This window comes from Delphinapterus leucas, chromosome 14, assembly GCF_059928025.1.
Source record: "Delphinapterus leucas isolate spDelLeu-1000000601 "Yukka" chromosome 14, BTC_Dleu_Yukka2, whole genome shotgun sequence".
Taxonomy (NCBI): Eukaryota; Metazoa; Chordata; class Mammalia; order Artiodactyla; family Monodontidae; genus Delphinapterus; species Delphinapterus leucas.
The window spans coordinates 87,227,401-87,251,160 of NC_143142.1; the positions used below are offsets into that span (position 1 = coordinate 87,227,401).

Here is a 23,760-nt window from a genome sequence, read left to right on the forward strand (position 1 = left end):
TTCTGTGATTAAACTAGAAAAGTTTCTTAAACTTTACAAAAAGGTTTTTAAATAAATGAACGTTCGGTCCTATATGCAGGTCTGATATTATTAAAACTTATTTATGCTCTGACATAGTTAATGAAGTATTTCACATGTTTATCATGCGTACCAGCTTTGAACGCTAAAAGAAAGAGCATATATTTTGGTGGTTTTTATAATGAATACATTGGTCGCCAATCTTTTGAGGGAAAAGTAATTTAAATCTTTTAAGGAACACATGAGGTTGGTAAGTTGTGTTCTACCTCTCAGAATCTGGGGTCAGAACTGTTCATAAAAACGTCAATTAGTGTATTTATGGCCCTCGGCACAGAACTAAGCATGCAATGAGCATTAACTGTTGAATTAACGCATCGACAGTTTAGATCACTTTTAATACAGAGCCCAACACATGCAGTAGATCTTAAGTAAACAGAACAATCATCATGGAATCCTTTTGTAACATACGCATTGAAGAGTGACTGAACTAGGACCCTGACTTGGAATTTTGGCTGTAAGTTGTCACAGATAATTTAATGTAGAGTTATAGCTATATTGTTGTAGTTGTAATGGTCTGTTGCTGAAAGAACGTTTAGTCAATCATATTTCTATATATTAGCAATGAACAGTTAAAAACCCCCAAATTTAAAAGCACCACCATATAGAATAGCATCAGAGAAACAAAATATTAGTTATAAACTTAGCAAAGCGTGTATAGGATCTTTATGCTAAAAACTAGAAAATGCTGGTGGAAGAAAATCAAAGAAGACTTAAGTGGCGAGACATACTATCTTCATGTGTCAGAAGACCATGAATAGTACAGATGGCAATTCTTCCCAAACTGATCTACAGATGTAATGCTCCGCCACTCAGAATCCTAGCAGGATTTTGTTTAGATACAGAAAAACTAACCTTGAAACTATATGTAACCAAAATAGCCAAACAACTGTGAAAAAGAAGAATAAAATCAGAGGAACCGCATCACTTGATTTAAAGATTTCCTACGTAGCTATAGGGAGTGTCGTACTGGAGAAGGTGTAGATACATAGTTCAGTGGAACACAGTAGAGTCCAAAAGTAGACCCACACAAATAGGACCAGGTGATTTTTGACAAAGGTGCAAAGACAATGGAGAAAGCATAGTCTTTTCAACATATGGTATTGGAACCACTGGACATCCAATATCCAAAAACATGAACCTCAATCCAAAGTCACACCCTATACAAAAATTAACCCCAAATGGATCATGGATCTCTATCTACACTGTAAAAGTACAGAGTTTTAGAAGAAAACAGGAGAAAATAGAAGAAAACCTTCATGACGTGAGGGTAGCCAATAAATTTATAGACCTGACACCAAAACCATGATCCATAAAAGACACAAAATTGATAAACTGAACCTGATCAATATTTAAAACCTTTGTTTTGCAAAAGATACTTTAAGAGAATGAAAAGACAGACTACAGATGGAGAAAATATTTCCAATCATACATATGACAAAAGACTTGAAACCACAAGTCCTTCTTGTAAAGAACTCTCAAAAATCAATGGTAAAAAAACAAACCACCAGGTTAAAAAATTGGACAAAACACTTGACTAAACACTTGACTGCAGAGGATGAGCAGAATGCAAATAAGCACATGAAAAGATGCCCAGCATCATTAGCTATTAGTAAGATGCAAATCAAAATCATCAGGAGACACCACTACACCCCTATTAGAATGGCTAAAATAAAGGATGCTGACAATACTAAGTGCTGACTAGGATGCAGTGCAACTGGAACTCTCATGCTTTGCTGGTGGGAATGCAAAATGGTACCCTCACTCTGGAAAACAATTTGACAGTTATTATAAAGCTAACCATGTATCAATACTTATTATATGGCCCAGCAATCCCACTTCCTGCTTTGAATGATAAAAGAAAAACTACAGATTTTTGGATGAGATTTTTGTAATGAATATATTGGTCTCCAGTCTTTTGATGGAAATAATTTGAATCTTGAATGAAAACTTATGATCACACAAAAACCTCTACATGAATGTTCATAGCAGCTCAATTCGTAATCACCAACTCTGCAAACAACCCAAATGTTCGTCACTGAGTAAAGGGATAAACAGACTGTGGTATGTCCGTACAACAGAATACTATGCAGTAGTAAAAAGGAGCAACAACTCAGAGGCATCTCCAAGGCATTGTACTGAGTGAAAGAAGCCATTCCAAAAAGATTTCATACAGTATGATCTCATACATGTGACTTTCTTCAAAAGAGTACACTACAGGGAGGGTGACCAGAGCAGTGGTTGTCAGGGGTCAGGAATGGGAGAGGGAAGGGTGTGGTATGAAGTGGGAGGGAGGTTTTGGGGTGATGTACCCTTATTGTGGTGGCAGCCACGTGAAACTACATGTGTGTTAAAATTCACAGATGTGTACACCAGAAACAACCCAATTTTACTGTATATTAATTTATAAAATAAGTCCATTTAACACGATCTTTCATTATTTGTCCCAAGGTTGGTGATGGCAACATTACGTCGTTCCGTGAATTTCCTGGTTGGAGATCTCCGCATAGGTGAGTCTGGCCTTCTCCCTACATCCATCTTATGTCTCCAGGTCTCCAGCTAGATTTTAAGTTTTTGGAGGAAAAAAGAAAAACTTCTACTTGATCCCCCAAAGCTTCTGGCAGTTTGGTTCAGCAAACAAGTGGACAAAGGAACAAAGAAACCCTCTTTCTACTGGGGCCTCCTGGAAAGAGCAAGCCTCTGGGGGCTGGAGGGCTCTGGTCCTGACACAAAAACCCCTGCGAACCAAGCACGCCAAGCGCTGGGGCTTCTGTTTCCCCACATGTGAAAGCACAGGGTTGAAACCGAGACTCGTTGAGAGAGTTTTTAGCTCTCAACTTTTACTAAGGGGCCACCTCTGAGTAGCAGGCAAGGAAAGAAAGGTAATTCTGCAGCTGGTTTATGTATTAGGGCGTTTTCCTAAGACTCTAGGGCTGCCGCTTAATCTGTTTATTTATGTATCACTAAAGAGTTCTGTGGTGAGCACAGGAAGAGGAGCTAAGAAACGCGCCTCTGTTGCCATGGTGATGACACCTTTACACAGTGGCAGGGGAGGGGAGTGCTGTATCTGTCACCCTTAATTTTTTTTTATTGTGGTAAAACATACGTAACGTGAAATCTACCATTTTGCCGTCGTTAAGTGCGCAGTTCAGTGGCCGTACGTCTATTCACAATGCTGTGTGTCCATAACACCATCCACCTCCAGAACTTTCCCATCTTCCCAAACTGAGACTGTACCCAGGAGACACAAACTCCCCATCCGCTGCTGCGGCCCCTGGAAAGCCCCATCCTACTCTCTCTTTGAATCGGACGGCTCAGGGGACCCCGTACAAGTGGAATCACACAGTGTCCGGTGGCAGCTGGCTTCTTTCACTGGTGTAATGTCCTCAGGGCTCAGCCGTGCTGTAGCTTGGGTCAGAATTTCCTTCCTGTTAAGGCCGGGCCATATCCCGTCGCCTGTGTAAGCCACATTTTGTTCACCCTTTCATCCACTGATGGACACTTGGGTTGTTTCCACCCTTTGGCTCTTGTGCTGAGTCACCTGCTCTGACTCGGACCCTGTGATGCTGATGTGGTCCGGCCTCCGACAGGTGGCTGAGGGGATGCAGGCTCCCAGCTTCCTTCCCCACAGTCTGAAGAGCATCCTTTATTCTTTGAAGGAACATGGGGTGGGGGGGGGGCGGGTTGTGACTCTGAGGCCATATCGAAGGCCAGCCTGCGCTGAGGAAAGGGGTCCACACCCAACTTGAGGGGCGCCGGGCGGGGAGGCTTCGGCTCTGCAGGACATCTCTGCTGTCAATGCTCAGTTCACAGTCAGAGCAGGGCCAGCCTTTGTCTCCCGGGCAGCGGTGGGAGCCCCTGGCAGGAGTGGCAGGGTACTTAAAAACAGTGGGTTTTGGCTTATTTGTTATATTTCACAATTTATAGGGAGTGGGTACTTATTTCCATGCCTCACTGTAAACAAGGGGGTCCGTTTCTGTCCTGGAGGAAACAGTCTGGGGAGGGAACGGGCCACAGGGGAAGGGGGATGATGGCGGGGCCGTCTGGGTGCGAAGGTGACCCCAGTGGGGGGAGGACGGGGCGCAGGTCCTCCTCCCTCCACCCCTGTGTCCCCAGCCTCTGCCCCCAGAGCCTGGGACACACAAGTTTCCCTTTAAGGAGCCCCCTGGACTCAGCTCCCTAACTCAGGAAGGGTTCGTGATTCTCCAATGCAGCCCTTCGTATCTGTGTGCAGAAAGGATAGAAGAACCAGAATTGTTCACATTTTACAGTTATTTGCCAGGAATGGTGTTTCTTTGTCCATGTCTATCCTGATCCAAGTAGCTCATCTGTTTGTAAGTGATTAAAAGGCAAAGGAGGAATTCGAAGGTCAGTCCTACCGGAAAATCAGAACCAGACACCCCGAAGCCGGGGCGGGGCGGGTAGTGGTCGCCCCTCTCAGTGTGAGCAATCAGAAAAGGAAACGGGGCCGGAGACAGGGCCCCCGCCCCACGTGCCGGTCTAAATCTGAGGTTAGGACGTTAACACGCTATCTCCAAAATACGTGGAGCTGAATATTTGGGACAAGTGAAATTGGAAAATTAGTCCAGTTTTTTAAAAATGAAAACTCAAGTTGTTTAGAAAAATAGTGCTTATTACATAGGGCTTTCAAATAACAAGAAGTTTGTAGAAGAAATCCTACCTGTTAGGGGTGACTTGGTTCACACTCTGATGAACCACATGGAGACCTGGCTGTCTGCACACGTGAACACGTGAGTCGTGTAGGGGCCTCGGCACGTGATCACAGCACGCGCAGGGTTACGGTGGCACTGATGTGTTACTCTTTTTTGGCATCGTGATTAACAAAACAACAGTGAACTTCTTGGTGGCAAATAAAATAACATTACGCTAAAAAATTTAAACACGACTGGAGGAAAGCCATGGGATAAAGGACAACCATTTCATGGATTTTTAACATAAACTGCTTTTTCCATTAGCCTGTTTCATTGTACTGGTTTTGAAAAACTGTGATTCATTTTCCCTCCACTTGTGATAATGTCCTTCACCAGCAGGGCGGGGGCTCGTGCACTTGGCTTCCTGGCTGCTTTCCCGTCCCGTCTCCAGATAACGGGAAGGATTTCATAACTGTTTTTCCAACTTGCTGGAGAGCTGTGAGTCCTTAAACTTGCAAGTAATAACGGGGGATTCGTTTTTGCCTGACACATCTGAGGATCAGTGGTCATCAGATTGGGTAAAGATTCATTCCCTTGACTAGCGGCTGTCTTACGAAAACGGGGATGAGGTATTTGCCAGCGTCATCGTTTGCATTTGCATTTGATTAGAAACAAACGGATAGAGTCAGTCCCTCTCAGAAGAAGACGCCACCTCTTGAAAAAATTAGCATTCACTGTGCCTGGGGTTTTGTGCTTAGGGGGGAAAAGAAAGAGTTCTAGCGCTTGCTTGCTTTATTTCTTGTCTGTGAGAGGAATTTAAACTCTTTCCTGAATCCACCATCAGAATTCCAATGATGGAAATCAGAGTGGATCCATGGCTCTGGGACGTTTCCCCCCTCTGCGTCCACCCCTCCCGGGCTCTGCACCTGAGAGGCACCTGTGTGCTCCTTGTTGGACCCTATGAGCCCAGGCGGTCTCCCCTCTCTCTGCCCAGGCTTTAGTTTGCTTGCCTCTCTCCTCCAGATGAATGACATTGGATGAGTGCAAAGGAGGGACCAGGAGAATAACATCATTAGATACACAAGCGTAAGGAAAAACATCTGAGGACCGCCCAGGTGTAGACGCATGGCTTATAGTAGCTACACAGGAGACTACGAGCCTGTTATAGGACCAGCTCTCTCCCTGGTACTTTAAAACCCGGTGTGACGATTTGAGGTTCGTTACAAGATGAGAACATCTTTTAAATATCCTAACTGTGTTCTGGCTTCCCTCAGATCACAGGCATTAACAGGAAGCATGTTCTCTTCTTGCGCTGTTACTCTGTCTTACTGTGTGCTAGTCTGGGAGAAACTGGTCCTTCAAAGACCATGTGTGTCTGATAACTAGTGTTGGTAATACCCGCTCCGTCTTTTCTATGTGATGTGAACAGACATGAGCTCTGTGGGAGCTGCTATTTGGAACTGCTGCCCTTTTTAAACTGGAAATCGAGCATTTTCACGGAGGTGACTGACGCAGGTGCCCTCATGCCAGGGCACCTCAACCCACATCCGTCGGGGTCTGCCCTGTGCAGCCCGCCTCAGTGAGAGGTCCTGGTGCCGTGTCAGAATGACACAGCCGGAGTGGCCTCTCTGTGGATCTGTCTCAGATATGTCCGGATGGTCATATCCAGTGGCTAAAAGCAGTGACCATTTTCTTACTGGCACTTTCTTAGTCAAGTCAATCATACAAGTTCCAGGAACGCACGTTTCTCCCTGTGTCCCTAGAAGGATCCAATATAAAAAAAGGAGCAAAGAAAGTGGCTCTACTTGCTTTGAAAACACGGGGTGGACACATGATTATTTTCACCCCAGCTGGCCACAGACCAGAAATGTCGCTCTGTGTGGCCACCTCTTTTTGCAGATGTGGAAGTGGATACTCAGAGGGGTTAAGTGAAGAGCCTGTGGTCTCCTTTCAGCCCCAGCTCCATGTTTTAATCTGCTGCGTCATCGGAGATTCCTGTGGATTCCATGTGCACGAGAAGGAATGTCCCAAACCGAACCCTAGCAGCAGGTGGAGAAATCACGGGCCAGCCACGTGACCAAAGAGAAGGGAGAAGAACTTTTTCCAAGTTTGCAGACTTACCTCCTGTTAAGCTGTGAAGGCGTGGTGCGCTAGAAACAAAAATGTGCTCAGATATAAGAAAAACAAATTAGTGTCTCTCGGTGGCATCAATCAGAGATGTCGGTTAATATCTAGAGAACTGGGAAAGCTGTAATCACTGCTCTACTAGAAAACGAGTTCCTACTTATCTTGGTAAATACTGGTAACTGGATACGACAAATGCGCGGCACGTCTAGTGAGAGAGATGAGATTTTTCAGGTTCACTGTTATTTGGAAGGATGCAGCTCTACGTAATTAAAACGGGCTCGATCAGCTCCCACTTTCAATGGAAAAGTTATGCCTCAATCCAAGCGGACTGTACTGTCTGCAACGTTCTATTTTGTTCATGCGGTTAAAAGCATCCAACTAACCAGCCATCCAACGAGCAAACATCTTTGATGCTTAATCCTTCAGTTTACACGTTGAACACGACAGGATCGTGCACATATCCGCCAAGTGGCATTAAGGACACACGCCTTCAGTAGATGGTTTCACCAGTGGTCCAGAGACGCGGGGAGCAGAGAAACTTGCATTCTCCTTTTTTCCGCCAGAGAAATCTTTGATTTTGTGGCACCCTCAAGAAACCCAGATCCAGGCAGCTAAGCGGTTCATCTCTCTAACCTGTTTGGAACCACAGACCATAACGGTGTCGCTGTTTTTCTGAACTGCCGACAATAAGGGAGAACAGCAGAGTAAGACTTGGGATCAATAAAATGCTTTTTTTCCTTGTGAAAGTGGTAAGGAAACCAAATATGCTTCTTGCATATTGTTTTCTTTATATTTAAGAACCACGACACGTAGTTCACTGTGAAACGGATATACTTTTTCTGCCCTTTTCCTCTTGCTTCACACTTCTTACGATGGTTTATAAAAATCCTTCACCGCCCTCAGAAATCTTGTTTCGGTGATTTGTCCTCCTTAAGGACTTACTGAAAGAGGCAGCAGCATATCTTGTGCTGAATGACTCTTATCCGCGGCTGCCCTGTCTGGCTGCCCTTCTAGCCCTTTGGAAGGACGGGTTGTGGCAGCTTTATGCCCCTGTGGCGACTGGCCCAGGTGCTGAGCTAGTTGCCAGTAAAGTAAGTACTCTGGACTAGAGCATGTGACCCAAAGGTCACAGGCCTGTGGAAGACATGACACATCTGGCTGGAAACTCTTCGAGCTATGAGTCTCCCCCTTTCGAGCTGGTCTTGATGAACACGGCATGTTTTAATCCCCACACCCTGACCGCACGGTGCTCTCTGGCCATTCCCAGAAATCACTGGATCACGAGGTTATCTTGGGCCTTCTGGGCACGCGCCTAGTTTTGTGTATATATGTTTTTCAGAGGAAGCAATTGCTCCATTTCTGGTCAAGCAGCTTCTAATACGCCTCAAGAGAGAGCATTAGATATTTTCTGGCAAGGTCAAGGCGTTTAGATTTTGCAATCTGGAGAGAATTCTTTTCTGTCTGAATGACCTACGCAGTTTTGCCCTACGTTTTTGCCCTTGGCAAGGTTAAGAATATGTTTGTTCCTGAATCATTGACTCGAAGGAGTTTAATTAAAGCCATGGGCTTTTTCTTTTTTAGAGAAAGCCATGCAGTATCAGCAGCGGGCTTTTCTCAGTTACGGGAGAGATTCACAGGCAGACCTTCGTTGAGGTGGAGATTTTCGGTGACCTGCTGCCTGTTCTGATGACACGTTTCTTCTCAGATACTGGCATGTGAGAAGGCTGGCAGGGCGCGGTCTGTGCGGAGGTGTGGGTCGTCCCTGGTCCTCCGCTCAGCTGGGGCTGTTGCCTGGCCCGTGGTTAGAGGGGCCGGTTTCCAAGCTGGAGAGCTGACCCTCTTAGCAGCCTGTGAAGCCGAAGGCAGCGGGCTGCGGGAAGCACTGCGGCTTCTGGTTTCCTCTGTGATGTTTCACCGGAAATGAGGAAACCGAAGCCCCCGGCCTCCTCTGCACCGATGGCTTTGCCTCCACAGGACGGCCGTCCAAAGATCGGGGTCAGAGGCCTCCTGGCAAGGACAGAACGAAACCTGGGATGTGGTCATGAGGTCACCCTGGACACTGACACACAGGAAGTCGGTATCGCATGTCACAGCTGGCGCGTCCGCTCCTTCAGTGAGCATGTGGTGGCTGCGTGGCCCCCGAGGGGGGTTAAACTCGGGCAGGGCTCCGAGGCCTGGCCTCCACTGTCACCCCGGTGAGCGGGCCAGGATGGTGGAACAGGAGGCAGTGCAGTGGACAAGGGCCCGGCCAGAGCTGGGAGCTGCGGCCACGTCGGTGAGGACGCCGCAGACCGTCATGTTCTCCACCCACAGCTCCGTCTTCTCCTCCAGACAGGATGCGCGGCTGCCCCTGGGCCGTCCCTCCAGGGACGTGAGGCTCCCTCTGCAGTGCCCAGGCCACCCTCCCTTGTCCCATAAGGCAGCTCCTCCCTCCTCGTCTCGGGCAGCCCTGGGGAGCTCACAGCCGGAGGCCTGGGCTCGTCGTCCCCGCAGGGAAGGCTCACCGCTATTTCCCGAACTCAGGGCGCCTGGGCTGGTGCCGAGAGCGACGCTCTTGAACGTGGGTTTGGAGGCCTCCCGTGTCTCCTTCCAAAACGGCGGGAGGACAGGTTAGATGTCGGCCTTAACCGCTCCGACTGTTTTCCTTGCTCCCAGGCACCCATTTTTAAAGGCCTCAATGTGTCTGAAGTACGCAGAAGACTTCCCAGCGTAAACATCAAACAGCTCAGCAGAGGCGTAAGCCCGGATGCCTTGGCTTGGCTTAGAATTCAGGAGTCTCCTCGCGCAGAGCGACAGCAAGTGCTTTAAGGGATGCGGAGTCCGGAAGATTATTTTGGAAGAAAAGCCAAGTTGCAACAGTCTTTCCTGCAAGTGAAGGCTGCGGGCCCGGGCGCAGCTGCACTGGGGGGCAGCCCTTCGGGGGTGGGGGGAGTAGACCATAGTTCCCCAGGAGGGGCCCGGCCCCACGACCGCCAGTCGGCCTCCGCCCAGGTGGGCAGGGTCCCACTCGCTCTGCTCTGGGTCCCCATGGCCAGACCTCCAGGACCCATCAAAACCACCCAGCTCTGGTCAGAGCCATTTGCTTGGGCATCATGAAGAAATCTATTGAGAAAACCTGACGACTAAATACGAGGGAAGCCTCTGGAAGGCCTTCCATGTGAGTGATGCCTGGGGTCTGGGGGCTGTGCTTCCCGGGAGCAGAACAAGAGCCCACAAGCCTAAGGCACGGAGTCACCCCGAGTACCTCGGGGTTGGCGGGGCTGGGCTTACGACAGGTCCCTGGAGACTTGAGGAAATAACCATGGAGTCTCAGTCTTCAGAGAGATGTTTGCAGTCGCCAACTCTGACCCCTTTGCTTTCTGGGTGAGGAAGCTGAGGCCTGAGAGCAGGAACCCAGGAGCTGACGGCCAGAGCTGGGGCGGCCTCGCAGGGTCCCTGCGGGAAGCAGGCCTGACGCGCCCTCGATGCGCCGGCAGCTTCCATCAGCACGGGGGCCCGGGGCGTCGGCAGGACAGACGGTTATTTCTGACGTTGGTGTGCTTTTCAGGCCAGGAAAGGAGGCTCAAAGCAGACACACGGAGGCTGGGCAGTGGACTCGGACCTCCCACGCGTGTTTCCATCTTTACCCTGTGCTTGTCCAGGTGCTGAGAGCCCGACTCCTACCCCCCGAGCATCCTGGGGACGGTTGGTTGCGGGGTCACAGCGGGCAGGGCGGCTCTGGACGAACCTCTGGGCACCTCCCGGGCCGGGCGTCCAGGCAGTGTCCTCTCCAGGCCACGAGGACCGGTTCCCGGGGTTTGTGGGATGCAGGCAGAGGGGCTTAAGGAAGCCAGTGAGAGCAGCTGACGGGCGTGGGAACAGGGGCTTTCCCCTCTGTTCTTCCTGCATCTCCAGGGCCCAGACGTGCAGGTGTGGGTGGGACGGGGTTTACTCGGGCGAGGCACTTGCTCCGCGCTCCCCGCCCTGGGCACCTTTCCAGCTCCTTCCATCCGCAGGCGCCAGGCGCTCTGGGTCATGCAGTTTCCAGAGGCCCAGCCATGCGGAGCCAGGGTGACATGATGGAGAAACCAGAGGAAAGGCTCTGCCTATCTCCCCACGGAGCTGTCTTCCCTGTTGTATATTTGCTCCTTGATTCTGCCTTGGAATTCGTGCTTTCCCAGCTTGCTTTTGGGTATCAAATATTATTTCATGCGTGGCCTCGGGCTTCCCGTCTTCCATGGTCCTCTTCCAGCCCTCAAGGTCAGCCCTGTGTCAGAATCAAGAGAAGTGTTCAGGCTCCTGGAATCAAGGGATTCCTCGCAGGGGACCCAGTCCTGGAAGCGCAGCCACAGTGCTGAGCCCACTTGTTCCTTGACGTGTAGTAGGTGGGGCTCTCCCACCCTTCCTGGTGTGTTTGTTTGGAGAGACAGACAGACAGAGAGAAGGAGGTCCAGGTGCAGGATGCCAGCCTGACATCGCTCACCGACTTTAAGTTTCCGAACCGCAGGGGAAGGAGGAGGAAGCTTTCGGTCCTGAGCCGGCCAGTGGTCCTGCACCGCCATCCCCAGCCCCTGCGTCAGCCCTCCGGCCGTGGCCTCACCCCACGGCTCCTGTCCCCTCCGCAAGCCCACTCCACGTGCCCTTTGTCGTATTTTCAAACCACTTCGTGCCACCTGGCCCTTCAGTGCTGTCCTGTGTCCGGGGCCGTTAACGCTCCGAGAAACATAAGCTCTTTCTTGAAATACTGAAGAATGCAGCGTGCCGGAGGAAGACACAGTGAACAGACAGCAAAGGCAAAGGCCGCGGACGCCCGGCCCCCATGCTGCATCCCTGGGGCTGCTGTGTGGACCTCGTGCATTTCTGGCCAGTTGTGTACGTGCGGGCACAGAGGTCTGTCTGGGATGAAGCTGTGGAGGGCGGGGCTGCGGCCCTTTTTCCACCAACAGAGAAGAATCGTTCTGCTGTAAGTTTCCTATCATCCCCAAATGCCAAAGACCTGGCCTCTGGCCCTCCCCGCCCTGCACTGCATCTGGGGTTTCTGGCAATGTCTCTGCCTCTTGGTGGAGCAGGCCTGCTTTCTGACGGCGACGTGTCCCATGGAGGAGAGGACGGGGGTCCCGGTGGCTTCGGGCACAAGGAGCACGTGGGTCCCCGCCTGCGTGCCCGCATCCCCACTGCCAGAAAACAGGGAGCGTCCGCTCCAGCTCTCTGCACTTGGCCTGGGAGCCCAGGGCCCCCCAGAAGGCCTCTGGGGCCCAGCCCTGGCTTCCTCGAGGCTGAGTGTGGACCAGGCCAAGGCCCGAGGGCCCCAGAGGTTATGTGCCTCCAGTGGGACGGGGCCCTCTCGACTTCCCCGGGGATGGGGCTGTTTGCTTTGAGGAGCCACCGAGGGGCCCTCTGCACCGGTGAGCACGATGGTCACAACTGAAACGCGATTCCCGTGAAACCCGGGCTCGGCGGCAGCACCCCTCTAGCCCCACTGCAGCTGTCACCTGGAGATGCGCCCCTGCCCACCCGAGGGGGCTTGACGGCAAGTCCCTCCTGGCAGCCAGTGGCCCCAGCACCGCTCCCGTGGCTGGGTCCTACAACGGGCTCGGGCCCTTGGCTCTGCGGCCGCTCTGCCAGCCTCCCCCGGACCGACGTCCAGGAGCCGACCCTTTACGTCGTATGGATCCCCTCCTCCCCTGGGACCAGCTGGTCCCGCAGGCCCCTGTGGTCACACTGTCCGGTGCGGGGCAGAGGGCTCCGCGGTGGGTCTCAGCTGCGGGCACAGCTCCCGGCTGCCTGGGTCCCGCTCCCCTGGCCCCCTCTGCTTCGTTTGAAGAGGAAGATCCACAAGCGGGACTCCTGGGGCCCCATCCTCACCCTCGGGGCTCAGTCAGAACTAGCTTTCCTGTCGCGTGCCACGTGGTTTCAACCTCCTGCGCTTTCCCGAGGTTGGTAAGGCCGGTTGATGCCCGGGCACAGCGCCTCCTGGGGCCCCAGAACAGAGGTCCGGGCGGGGCTGTGCCCCCCGCGAGCTGAGTCTGACCCGGGCTGATCGCGCGCCTCCCCTGGGGTCGCCCCAGCCCGCCGTCCACGTGGCTGTCCCTACGGTCCCTACGAGCTCCGAGGGGCAGCCGGGAAGGAGGTCCTCCCCCGGGGAAGCCCAGCTGGGCTGGCGCCTGGAAGAGCTCACTCACCTCGTGCTCGGCGGGCGCTCCGTGTCCGCTAGGCGCCGGTTTTCGGAGGAGACGGGACCACAGGCGGGTCAAGGCCATGGCTGCCAGCCACCTCGGGGGCCAGGCTCGCTCCAGCAGCTTGTCCTCACCCTGGTCCCACCTCCGTCTGGGCGGGACCCCCAGTCGAGGCCGCGCATCCCTCGCGAGGACCCCCCCTTCCGTCTTTGCACATTTTCCTTTGCTCGCTTCCCCTCAGCAGCTGCCCTGCTCGGTCTGACAAACGCGACTTTCCAAGGCTCCCGTGGGGGGGGGAGCGAGGCCCTGGCAGCGCCTGCGCCGTCCCCGCGGTATGGCCGCGGCCGCCGGGCGGAGCCGTCTTACCTGGTGCACGTTGCACAGCCCGGGCGGGCTGCGGGCATGAGGGGGTAGAGGGTTCCCGCTCTGCTTGAGCCACGGGACCTGCCAGAGGGACAGAGCGGCCACTGAGTCCACGTCCTCCAGCGGGTGAGCTCCTGGCGGCAGGGAGGAGGGCGGGCGAGCGGAGGGTGAAGATTAGAGGATGAGGCACGTGACGGTGATGGAGGATGGACCAGCCAGTGGCCAGGGCTCAGGGGACACGGGGAGGGCAGATATCAGGGGACAGCCCCTGAGGGCTCGGGGGCAGGAGGAGGGACGACAGAGAGAAAGGAGGAAGGAGAAAGGTTTAGGGAACAGTTATTTCCCGTAGTCTATTCTGGGGGCCTATAGCTCATTATGTGACCAAATTTCCTTAAAAATGTTGCCGGCACCAGACATGTAAGATTTCCAAGGCAGCTTCACGTGAAGAGCTGAAAGGGCTTTTCCGAGTCTGTAATGGAATAGCTTTTACACTCTGGGGGGTTTTATTTTAGTTTATTTTTCTTTTAGAGCAAGTGTGTTAGCTTCTGCTCTGGATTTACAAGTAGAAGTCTTTCCTGCTCTGTGCGGTTACCTGTGGCTCTCAGTTGGGTCCCCTCAGTCTGTTCCACAGTAGAAGGGAACCACTTCAAGAGCAACAGAGCACTCAGAAGGCATCCTAGCCGACCACTTGGAGTTAGGCTTTCTCACGGCCGTTCTTCTTTGCTGTCGGTGGCATTTAGGAGCTTAATAGTAATATTAATAGGGACCTGAAGTTGCTTCATGAGCTGTGAACGAGCCTGAACTCTAGTGTTATAAATCTTCCTGAATAGTATTTGCTCCTAACTGAGCGCGCTTTCCCTGTTCTATCGGCTACGAGACAGTTTCTGCCGAATCAACCAACGTTGAGGGATGTGGTGGAGAGAATATTATTACAGGACCAACGTAAGGGGCCTGCAAGAAGTTCCTCTCTTTTGACCTGCCATAGCAAAATGGCAAGAGAGAGACAGAGACAGAGACAGAGACAGAGAGCCTCATAGGGGTCAAGAGGTAAAATCAGTGTAATAGGTTTCAAGGGATGTCTTATATTGGCTACAGATGAAATGGAGTTTTAAAAACCAGGTTAATAGTTGGTTATGCATGGAAATAAGCAGTAGTTATGACACAGGAAAATATGCATTCTAGAAATATTACTGTGAAGTGAACACACTAGGGTTTCCAGAGGCAAATCCGTGGTGAGCGTGTACTTAGCTGTGCACCTCACAATCAGTTGTCTCCGCATGGGAGAGGCTATTTCAATACTAGCAAGAAGTACTGGCGACTTTGATGCACGGTATTGGGTACTTAAATAAGACCACTGAGTACTTGTTTAGAAGCACACCTCAGTGGATAAGCCTGTGGATTCTCTGCCTTGATGAGGCCAGGCTGTCCCCACTGAGGGTGAAAACCCTCAAAAACGGCCTGTGGTCCATGCCTACACTTGGTCCAAAGGCAAAGAATTTTCTAGTCCTCTATTTAAGACCACATCCCTTCTTAACGAAGAGGTCAATCTCTCTGCGACATTTTCAGGCAGCTCTGGGGGCTGGTGTTAAGGCCCCTCTACTGCCACCCCGGCTTCCTGGGCGCTGGCCACGCAGCCTAGGGCAGGGATGGCCCACGGCTCTGAGATGGGGTGGCCCCCTGGGCGACAGACTGGCCCACGGATGCCTCCCTGACGGCTTGCCTCTCCTGCGGCGGCAGGAGGACGGAAGACAGCTCTGTCTGTCTGTGTGAGAGCAGAGGAAGGTTCTCCACCTCGCGTCCAGACGTGCTCAGGATCAAAGGGAGAGCATCTCCAGCAGAAGGCGTGGGGCACCCGCAGGGCAGGAGGAGAAAAGGCAGGAAGGCCTCTTCCGGAAGCCGCGTGTCACCCTGTCCGCCTTCTGCTGTCTCTCGTGGAGCAGCACGCTTCCCGAGGGCTTAAGAGCGCGGTGCTGTCCGTGATGGGGAAACTCCGCGATGACCTATCAAACCAGAGTGTGGGAAGAGATTTCTCCAATTCTGGGATGCTAAATCCACACTTAGTGATTTCCACGAGAGATCGAGGGAGTGTTTTCTTCCCCTAATGATGAGATATTCCCTCAGATGTCAAGCTAAGCTCTCCACCAACCGGTAGGAATTGCCTGTTCCTTCTACCAAAAGGAACATCAGCGATGATGGAAAGCAACACCATAACATGGAAGTGAGTTTAACAGGGCATGAGTTAGGACAGGGTCTGGTGGCAGGATACGGGCACAGACGAATGGGAGACAGATTGAAATTAATCCCATGTCTTTGCACTTATTTCTAGTTCACCAGCAACCCCGAACTTACCCTCAATTTCACAAACTACCTGTCATCCTTAAAAGAACCAGCCTGCCTCTACGTTCAGATTCTCCGCTGTTTCTTCTACCCCCTGGTATGTACCCTCCCAGGGAGCCCAGGCGGGGGCCGTCTTTCCTGTGCTCAATCACTCAGTAAATGCTACTGAGGGTCCCGTGTCCCAGGCACAGGGAAGAATACAGTCATTTCCCCCAACATGTACAGGACGGTGCTTTGAGAGAAACAGTAAACCTCAGGCAGAACGAGAACAGTCCTAACAGAAAGACCAGGATACTGAACTGCCAGTGGAGAGAAAAGAACAGAACGTCTGTGTGTAAAGCAGAGGCGTGAAAACTGTGCGCAGAAGGGTGTGCTCGGGCCCCCAGGCTCACCTGTTGGTTGACACCTGCTGTGTCAGAAGGTCATGAAAATACCAGTTACACCATGTGCTTAGTAAAGGGAGGGTCACCAAAAAAGACAACTTAAAAAAATCACATGCAATTAGTCTGTTAAAACGTTTAATAAATGCATAAAAAGGAAGAAATATATAAAAAGCAAAAGGTCATCACAAAGTCAAATCGGAATACAATCACAGAAGGCAATCGGCATTAAATACATCAACACAATCTACAAACCTTTCACTCAGAGGACGCAGCCAAATGGCTGCCAACACAGGGGCGCCCCATTCCGAGTTCTCGCTCGCCTGGTTAAAGACAGCGGAGGGGTGAGGCCACAGGAGGACACGGCAAAGCGCTGGGAGCCGATCAGTAATGGATCCGTAATTGATCAGGGGGATGATACGTCAGAAGGAATTCCTGTAGGAACTCTCAACAAGTGTTTGGGCGCAGAAACACATATACCCAGCATACAGGGATCTTTCTCTAGAAAGACTCTTGGCAAACTGATGTACTGAGTGGCTGGGTCGTGGCCACGTAGACGCACGTTAGCTGAGATCCATGTTTCGTGCATCGCTGCATCGTGAGCGGGCACACTCTCGGCTGAAATGAGCGAGCGCAGCTCCGCCGGCCCCCGACTTCAGGGCTAGACTCACACGGGGTGGGGCAGCCTGCTCAGACACTGCCTGCCTGCCGTGTCCTTCCTGTCACCTCCACCTGTCACCCTCCCCGGGGGATTACAGAATACATCTCTAACATTAGGGTGCCATGTTAACGGTGAGGAGTTAAGTTACCGTAGAACTAAAATGTGTTCAATGAAATTGAAATGCGGTGGAAAAAAAGGCAGGAAACAGAACGTTGTGATTAACTTGCAAGACTGCTTAGACCCCAGGGCACTGAGTGACAGCAAGCGTTCTTATCCCACACAATCAAGGTTAGAGGCAGGGAGGTCATGTGGCATGCTGAGGACAGACGGGTGCTGAGAGCAGCAGGTTGTAAATGCAGCTCTGACTGTAGTCAACAGAGGAAAACAGGTATAACCACCAGTACAGAAACCTGCTGTAAAACACCTGTAGGAAAGTAGACCGATGCGGAGGACGGCGAGACAGGCCTGTCCCCTTGCATCCCTACTGGGGGGGGGTCCGGGTGTCACATCACTGCGGCCACCCTGGCTATTGCCCAAGCTAACAGGTCACGATGTTGCTGTTAAGCCCGAGGGTGCAGCGCTGGCCCCGGAGTGGCGGGTCTGACGGGTGGGTAGGTGGGGCAGCTTAGGGGACCCCCTCCACCCGCTAAGACTGACCAAATGCAGTGGCATCTCCGTCCTGACCACCCGCCCATTCCTCACAGGGCCCCAGGTTCCAGGGACTTGGAAACCTGGTTCTTAAAGGCAACAACTCCGCCTTTCTTTCTTCCTGCCACAAAGGCGCGTGGTCTCGTGAATGCACTTTTCATGTACGGCTCTCTCGAAAGTATATGCCGCCTCAAGGAATTTGTGAGCGCTTTGCTCGAATGTCAACTCCCGGCCGCACAGAGGGTGGGTGTGCTGGTGCATTCCCAGGGCAGGGGGCGCTGCCGCTGCTCACCCAGGGGCCACCCCACGTGCCCTCGGAGGAGGGGGGCAGGCGACAAACAGCCCCTGTTCCGGGAGCCAAGGGCTCCCATCAGTTTCACACGCTTCAATCCAAAGGACCTTTCTAGCACCTAATACAAGGAGGGCTCTCCTGATTTATAAACAGAGCAAAGCAAAAATAAGATCAAAACCAAAAAGTAAGCCCACACCAATAAATACCGCAGGCCATTGCGGGTGTGACACTGGGTGCAGAGTGTGTGAGGCTTACACCTCCAGTGTGTAAAAGTGAACACAGAATCCACAGTAAGACAGGTGAGCTGAGTAAGGCTGCCAGTAAGGCCCACTGCGTATTTTCAGCAAAGATACTCGACAGGAATGTATCCCTAGCCTGGGTTTGCAATAAGCAACTACGGATATGATTTTGCATTCGAACTCTAATGGATTTCTTTGGCATCAAAGGGCGAGGCTGCTCATTCAAAAATCTTCTTTACGCAACATCCAGTAGTGAACAGAATTGATACTTCAAAAGTTCTAAATCCATTATTTAAACATTGTTTTTATGTTTAAAAATCCTGTGAAAATGTTTTGATTTCTCTGAATCCTTGATAACCTAGCAAGACTAGTTTGTGAAGTGGATGCCTACTTCTGAGGCTGGAATCTTTTCTTTGAAAATGTTGAAGAATATCAGACTTGATGCAATCAAGGTTGTACTTTTACATAAAGGAAGAAAAACAGGTATGTCTAATATATATTCATTTTGAGATGAGGTCACAACAGTCGACATAAACGCTTTCACGATTTTATTTTAACTTAACCCATTACCACCGAAATGAAGCTTGTTTTGCAATATATGCTATATCCAGCTGCTTCATCTCTTCTGTACAGTTTAAATCTATTTTTCCTGTTCTTTGGGTTAAGCAGAATAGTTTAAGGTTTCAAGACTGTCGACGCTGCATGCATATGGGGTGCTTTGCATAATAGCAAGACTTGATTAGGCAGTCAGGGTCTGGTGTGGTTTGACAGCCGTGCTTGATAAAGCATCTCGGATGGAAATCGGCATTAGAAATAGGTCAGAGGACCCACATTTCAGGGTGAGGGAAGACTGCCCCCAAGTACAGGACACTGAAGAAACCAATCAGAAAGTGAATTCTATAAGCACAAAAGGTACATGGAGTTATTCACAGGAAGTCCTGCCAAGTGTCACGTGACAGATCTCAGCTCCCAGCAGGTCCCCGAAAGCTCAACGCTCCTTTAACCCCACACAAAAGGCGCAGCTGACATCTGTGTTTATCTCCAACCATTTCAGGATCGTCACTAATTTTAAGAACTGTAGTTAGAGACTAAAGCAAATTCGAGAAACTCCTGAACTCCCAGTGCCCCAGTGTTGATGATGTTATAGGACCACGATGAAAGGGCCTCTGCTCCACACTCGACTCAAAGCCCCTTACAACTTCCCAAAGGCCTTTCAGAATGAGCACAGGGCACAGCCAGAAGCAAAGCTGCATCTTAGGTGTTTTGTGAGCACACCCAATAAACCAGGGGCTTTTTTGAAAAACCTCACTCCTGCCAAAATCACCCAGCCATCCAACACTCTAAAATTCAGGTGCCGCGCATGCGATGTGTTTGTTTGCTATCGGAATGCCACTTGGGGATTAGCTTTTCAATGAAGCATCAGCCACAGATGATCTATTCACAATCTAGTCCAGAAGCCACTTTCACAAACCGGACCACAATAGGAGCGATTTTCTCCTGTGACACATTTTTATCTACAGAACATTTAAATAATGAAACTTCACAAATTCTACATTCAAATGAATGGAATAACAAACTAATACAGTTTTGATTCATAGACGCACTCATTTAATCCCTCACACTCATTTATTTCCCTAAACAACTCAGACAAAAGAGAACGTCTGCTCAAGGCGAATTTAAATTTCGAGTTTGTTCCAAAGTCCTCAATCATATCATTGTCGCAAAGCAACACGAAGCTAGCGGCACTGAGTCCAGGAAAACGTTGGCAATAGCCCAATGTGGAGCCCCGAAGCGGGGGCAGCAGAAGCCACGTCAGCCCTAAAGCCCCCAAGCATAAGACACAAAAGACCACAGTGCCCACGTCCACACCACCCTGGAGATGTGAATTCAGAACGTTCTCCTTTCCCGGACCACATTCTGACCGCATCCCTGGTGAGCAGGGGAGAGAGGGTGGAAAAATCGAAAGCCGTGACCCAGGCCCCTCCCAGGAACCCGTAAGCACCTCCAGCAAGGACAACACGTTTCCCCAGACAGCACGGAGGCTGTACTCCCTCTAACGGCCGAGTTCACCTGCAGATTCCCTTCCTTTTCCGCTTACACCGCCTGGGAGGCACGACCTGCATGCGCCTCTACTCCTCAGAGCTCACCTTGCCTGAGCCCCGCTTGGGTGCACCCCTGTCCGCGCCAAAGAAGCGGCCGAGGGAGTCGAGGATGCCCGTGTCCCTGTGTCTGGGGAGGAAGCCGTGCCTGGCGTGGTCCATGGTGCTTGCCGAGGCCAGGTACTTCGATCTCTGGGAGGGTCTCTTCTGAGCCGCCATCACATCCAGGCCCTCGGGAGCAGCTGCGCTGTCTTCTTGGATGGTCTGGAGCTCGTCTGACTCTGAGGGCCGGTCTTTGAAGGTGTTGTCCTCCCTCCCTGGGGCATCTCGGGAAAAGAGGCGGATCAAATGGGGGCGGCCCCCGGGGTCAGCTGGGTTGGCACCCGGCCAGGCATTCTTTGGGCCCGCTGTGCGCTTGGAGTCTGTCACCGCTGTGTCCTGCAAGGGGGTCCCATTGTTCTGGTCCACATCTGCAAACAACAGTGAGATATGAATACGGCTGTGCAAAGCGGGGCACGGACAATGCTGCTTTCTTCCTGGGCTGGGGAACCGGCCGTCTCCTATCAAATCCACAGGGTGCGCAGGCGCCAGGAGCTCCACGCGGCCCCGGACTGCCTTGGGCAGAGCCCATCCGGCCCGAGCATCCTGGTGGCGGCTCTGTGTCTCAGAGGCCCTGGGAATTGTCTCAGGTGCTCCAGATCCGGCACTGGGCCTTCCCGAGCAAACAGGGCCAGGCACACAATCTCCCCTAGGTGCTGCCACGCCTGCCCTGGGGGGGCTCCAGGGTTGCAGGTGCCTTGATGGCACGTTTATCATCTAAAAGGCTACTGGTGCCTAAGCAAAGCGTGTTGGGAGCACTTATTTGACAAAAGGTATTTTTAGCATTCTTGCTAGAAGTGGAACTGCCCACACCTTTTGCAATTCATGCCTTAAAGAAATGGGGCATTTAGAACTCTTTAGTACCCTGAGTCCACAAGAGGCCTCTTGCATGAGAGAGAGCTGCTTGTTCAGGACATTTTGGTTTGGCTTCTCCTCTGTAAGCAGCAGCAATCAGAAAGTTTAAGTGGAAACGGGGTAGTTCATGTGGCACACCATCCTCCCTTAGCTTTTTACAAAAATACACAGTATTCCTCTCGAGAATGACAGTACCTCCATCTTGCTCTCAGTTACCACAGGTGGGTATAAATGAATGTCATGTAGTTAGGTTCTTCTCCAAAGTTTATTACTTACCTACGGCAAATGTGGCTTTACTCACACTATCCATCCATCAAACTGCCCAGAAATCTGTGTACTAGCATTTACCAACAGCATCCGACCACCCACCCATCCATCCATCCACTATCCACCCATCCATCCACTTATCCACCCATCCATCCGCCCGTCCATCCGCCCACCCAGCCACCCATCGTTACCAAGCGCCTAGCAAGTGTCATGTCCCCTGCACTAGGCGAACAAGATGTGGTCCTTGTCGCATGAACACAGATGAAAACGAACGTTATGGGTTGAATAATGTCCCCCCCCCCAAATGGTGTGTCTACATCCTCGTCCCCAGTACCTGTGACTGTGAACTTATTTGAGGGTTAGGTCTTTTGCAGATGTAACCCAGTTACGATGGGGTCTCACTAGAGTAGAGTGGGCCCCGACCCAATGACCAGTGTCCCTGTGAGAAGAGGGGGATTTGGACGCAGACACACACACACACAGAGGCCACGTGGCATGGAAGCAGGCCGTGGCCTGGTGTGTGTACAAGACAGGGTTGCTGGGAACACGGGGAGGCGGGTGACCCGGGGAAGACCCTCCCCCCGAGTCTTCGGGGAGAGCGCTGCCCTGCCCACACCTGGGAACCGAGAGGGTAGAAATTCCTACTGTTTTCAGCCGCCCAGTTTGCGGTCATTTGTGTGGCTGCCACAGGACACAGACACAATGCGTCGTTTCATGTTGAGTAATGGTGTGAGAGGAAACAGCAGGATAAGGGGCATCAGGAAGGCCCCCTGAGGGGACCGCTGGACGACACGGGAGTGTGGGCCGAGGACGGGGCTGGGGGTGGCGGGGTGGCCGGGGGGTGGGGGGACGGACTTCTGCAGAGAGGGACGCCCAGGACAGGGTCCTCGGGAATGAGCTTGGCCTGTTCCCTGAGGAGAAGCAGGAAGGCCTGGAGCCCGAGCGTGCAAGGCTTAAGGTGCTGAGCGGGAGGGGGGGGTACATGGGGAAGGGGCATGGTGGGGGGAGGGGGGGGCGAGGGGATGATGGAGGAAAGGGGAGGGGATGGTGGAGGGAAGAGGTGAGAGGAGAAGGATTCAAGACAGGCCAGCCAGACTATGCAGGGCTTCAAGGGCTGAGGCAAAGGGTTTTTCTTCGCGGAAAGTGCCCAGAGACAGCCAAGGAATGGGGTGTGGGTGGGACCAGACTTCAAGGGAGGAGAAGGCTCAGCCTGCAGGTGAGCACAGGTGCGGGTGAGCACAGGTGGGAGGGGCTATGGTCAAGGGAGAGATAGGGCGCAGGGCCAAGGTCATGTCCTTGGGGTGCCAGGAAGGAACGGCACGTGTCTGGGGGATGATTGCAACGAGGGTCTTTCCTTTTGTTACATGTATGCGGGGGAGTTTTTATATCTACAACCCCTACTTCCACAAATAACAGAACCCGAGTGATTCCACACTCCTTTAACAACGTCACAGGGGTCAAGAGACTGTCCCGTGGGTGACACTCATCGTGCAGTCAGTATATTGACTTATGTTTCCAAAGCAGAGTAACTGGCTCCCAACGGGTATCATAAACGTTTGCTAGAGACCAAGTACCAGGCAAACAGCCAGACCCTGTGATCCCGGGGTCTTTTTTCTGCTGCTAAGAGGGTGCACACAGCTCTCAGGTGTGCCTAACGCCGGCCACGCTACAGGCCTTGCAAATATGCCACTTAGAATATGGCACGTCTTTTATGACCACTGGTTACTTGAACCACATGAGAACACCGATATTTATCACATATCAAATCCCTCACCGTATCGCAGCAACGTGAAAAAGCACCATGAAGAATGCTGTGGCCGCACAAAGCTGTAGATTTTTGCAGGGATGCAATCCTAATTTATAGGTTGCAACAGAAAGAGTCTGATTTTCAAGCTGTGCTTTAAATTCTGTGGCTGACGTAAATTAATGCAAACGTAAAGGGCAAACAGTCACTATATTGTACATGATTAAATGCATTAACGAAACACAAGCGCCTCTGAATGCTAATATTTTTACAACAGTTGGCTTTTGTGTCTCTGAATATGGGTGTTTGTGAGGCACAGAGAAGGGCGTTTGTGTCCTGAAAGTAGCTTCTCCCAGGACGCAAGGAGCACAGGGAGAAGCTAAAATCTGTGGATCTGCAGCATTTTGGGTTAGGACAAGGGCAGTTTCAATTTGTCAATTAATAACAGCTTTAATCGAGTTAAAGCCCAGGGCAGAGTTCTTCTTTAGACTCTGTCTGGAGCAAAGCCTCTAGTGCACAATGTGAGAGGCACAGGTCTGGCTCTGCTCTACTACCCAAACATGCACTTATAATCCTCTATTATTGTACAAATTCTACAGAAAATTGCACAAATGTCTTAAAAAACCCCACCTCCATCTAATGGCTAAAATGACCCCAGGAAACTCAGGGAAACGCACTGGACTTCTGGGAGTGGAGATATTAAATCACGAATTGCTCCCTGGACCGCCTCTGAGGAGCAGAGGACGTCACCAGCTGGAGGGTGGCTT

General features: G+C 51.6%; 1 protein-coding gene across 2 annotated transcripts in view; it reads right to left on the bottom strand.

Moving 5' to 3' along the window:
* Positions 1 to 23,760, bottom strand: part of MBP (myelin basic protein) — a 109,362-nt gene that overhangs the window by 15,855 nt on the left and 69,747 nt on the right. Inside the window, exons 4-5 of one of the 2 annotated variants that reach the window (XM_022560016.3) lie at positions 20,077 to 20,498; positions 13,376 to 13,453 (exon numbers count right to left, since the gene is read on the bottom strand). In XM_022560016.3, the coding sequence (XP_022415724.1) occupies positions 13,376 to 13,453; positions 20,077 to 20,498 (500 nt within the window). Of the gene's footprint in view, positions 1 to 13,375; positions 13,454 to 16,210; positions 20,499 to 23,760 lie in introns of those variants that run through there. The other variant, XM_089895347.1, reaches the window with a different exon arrangement.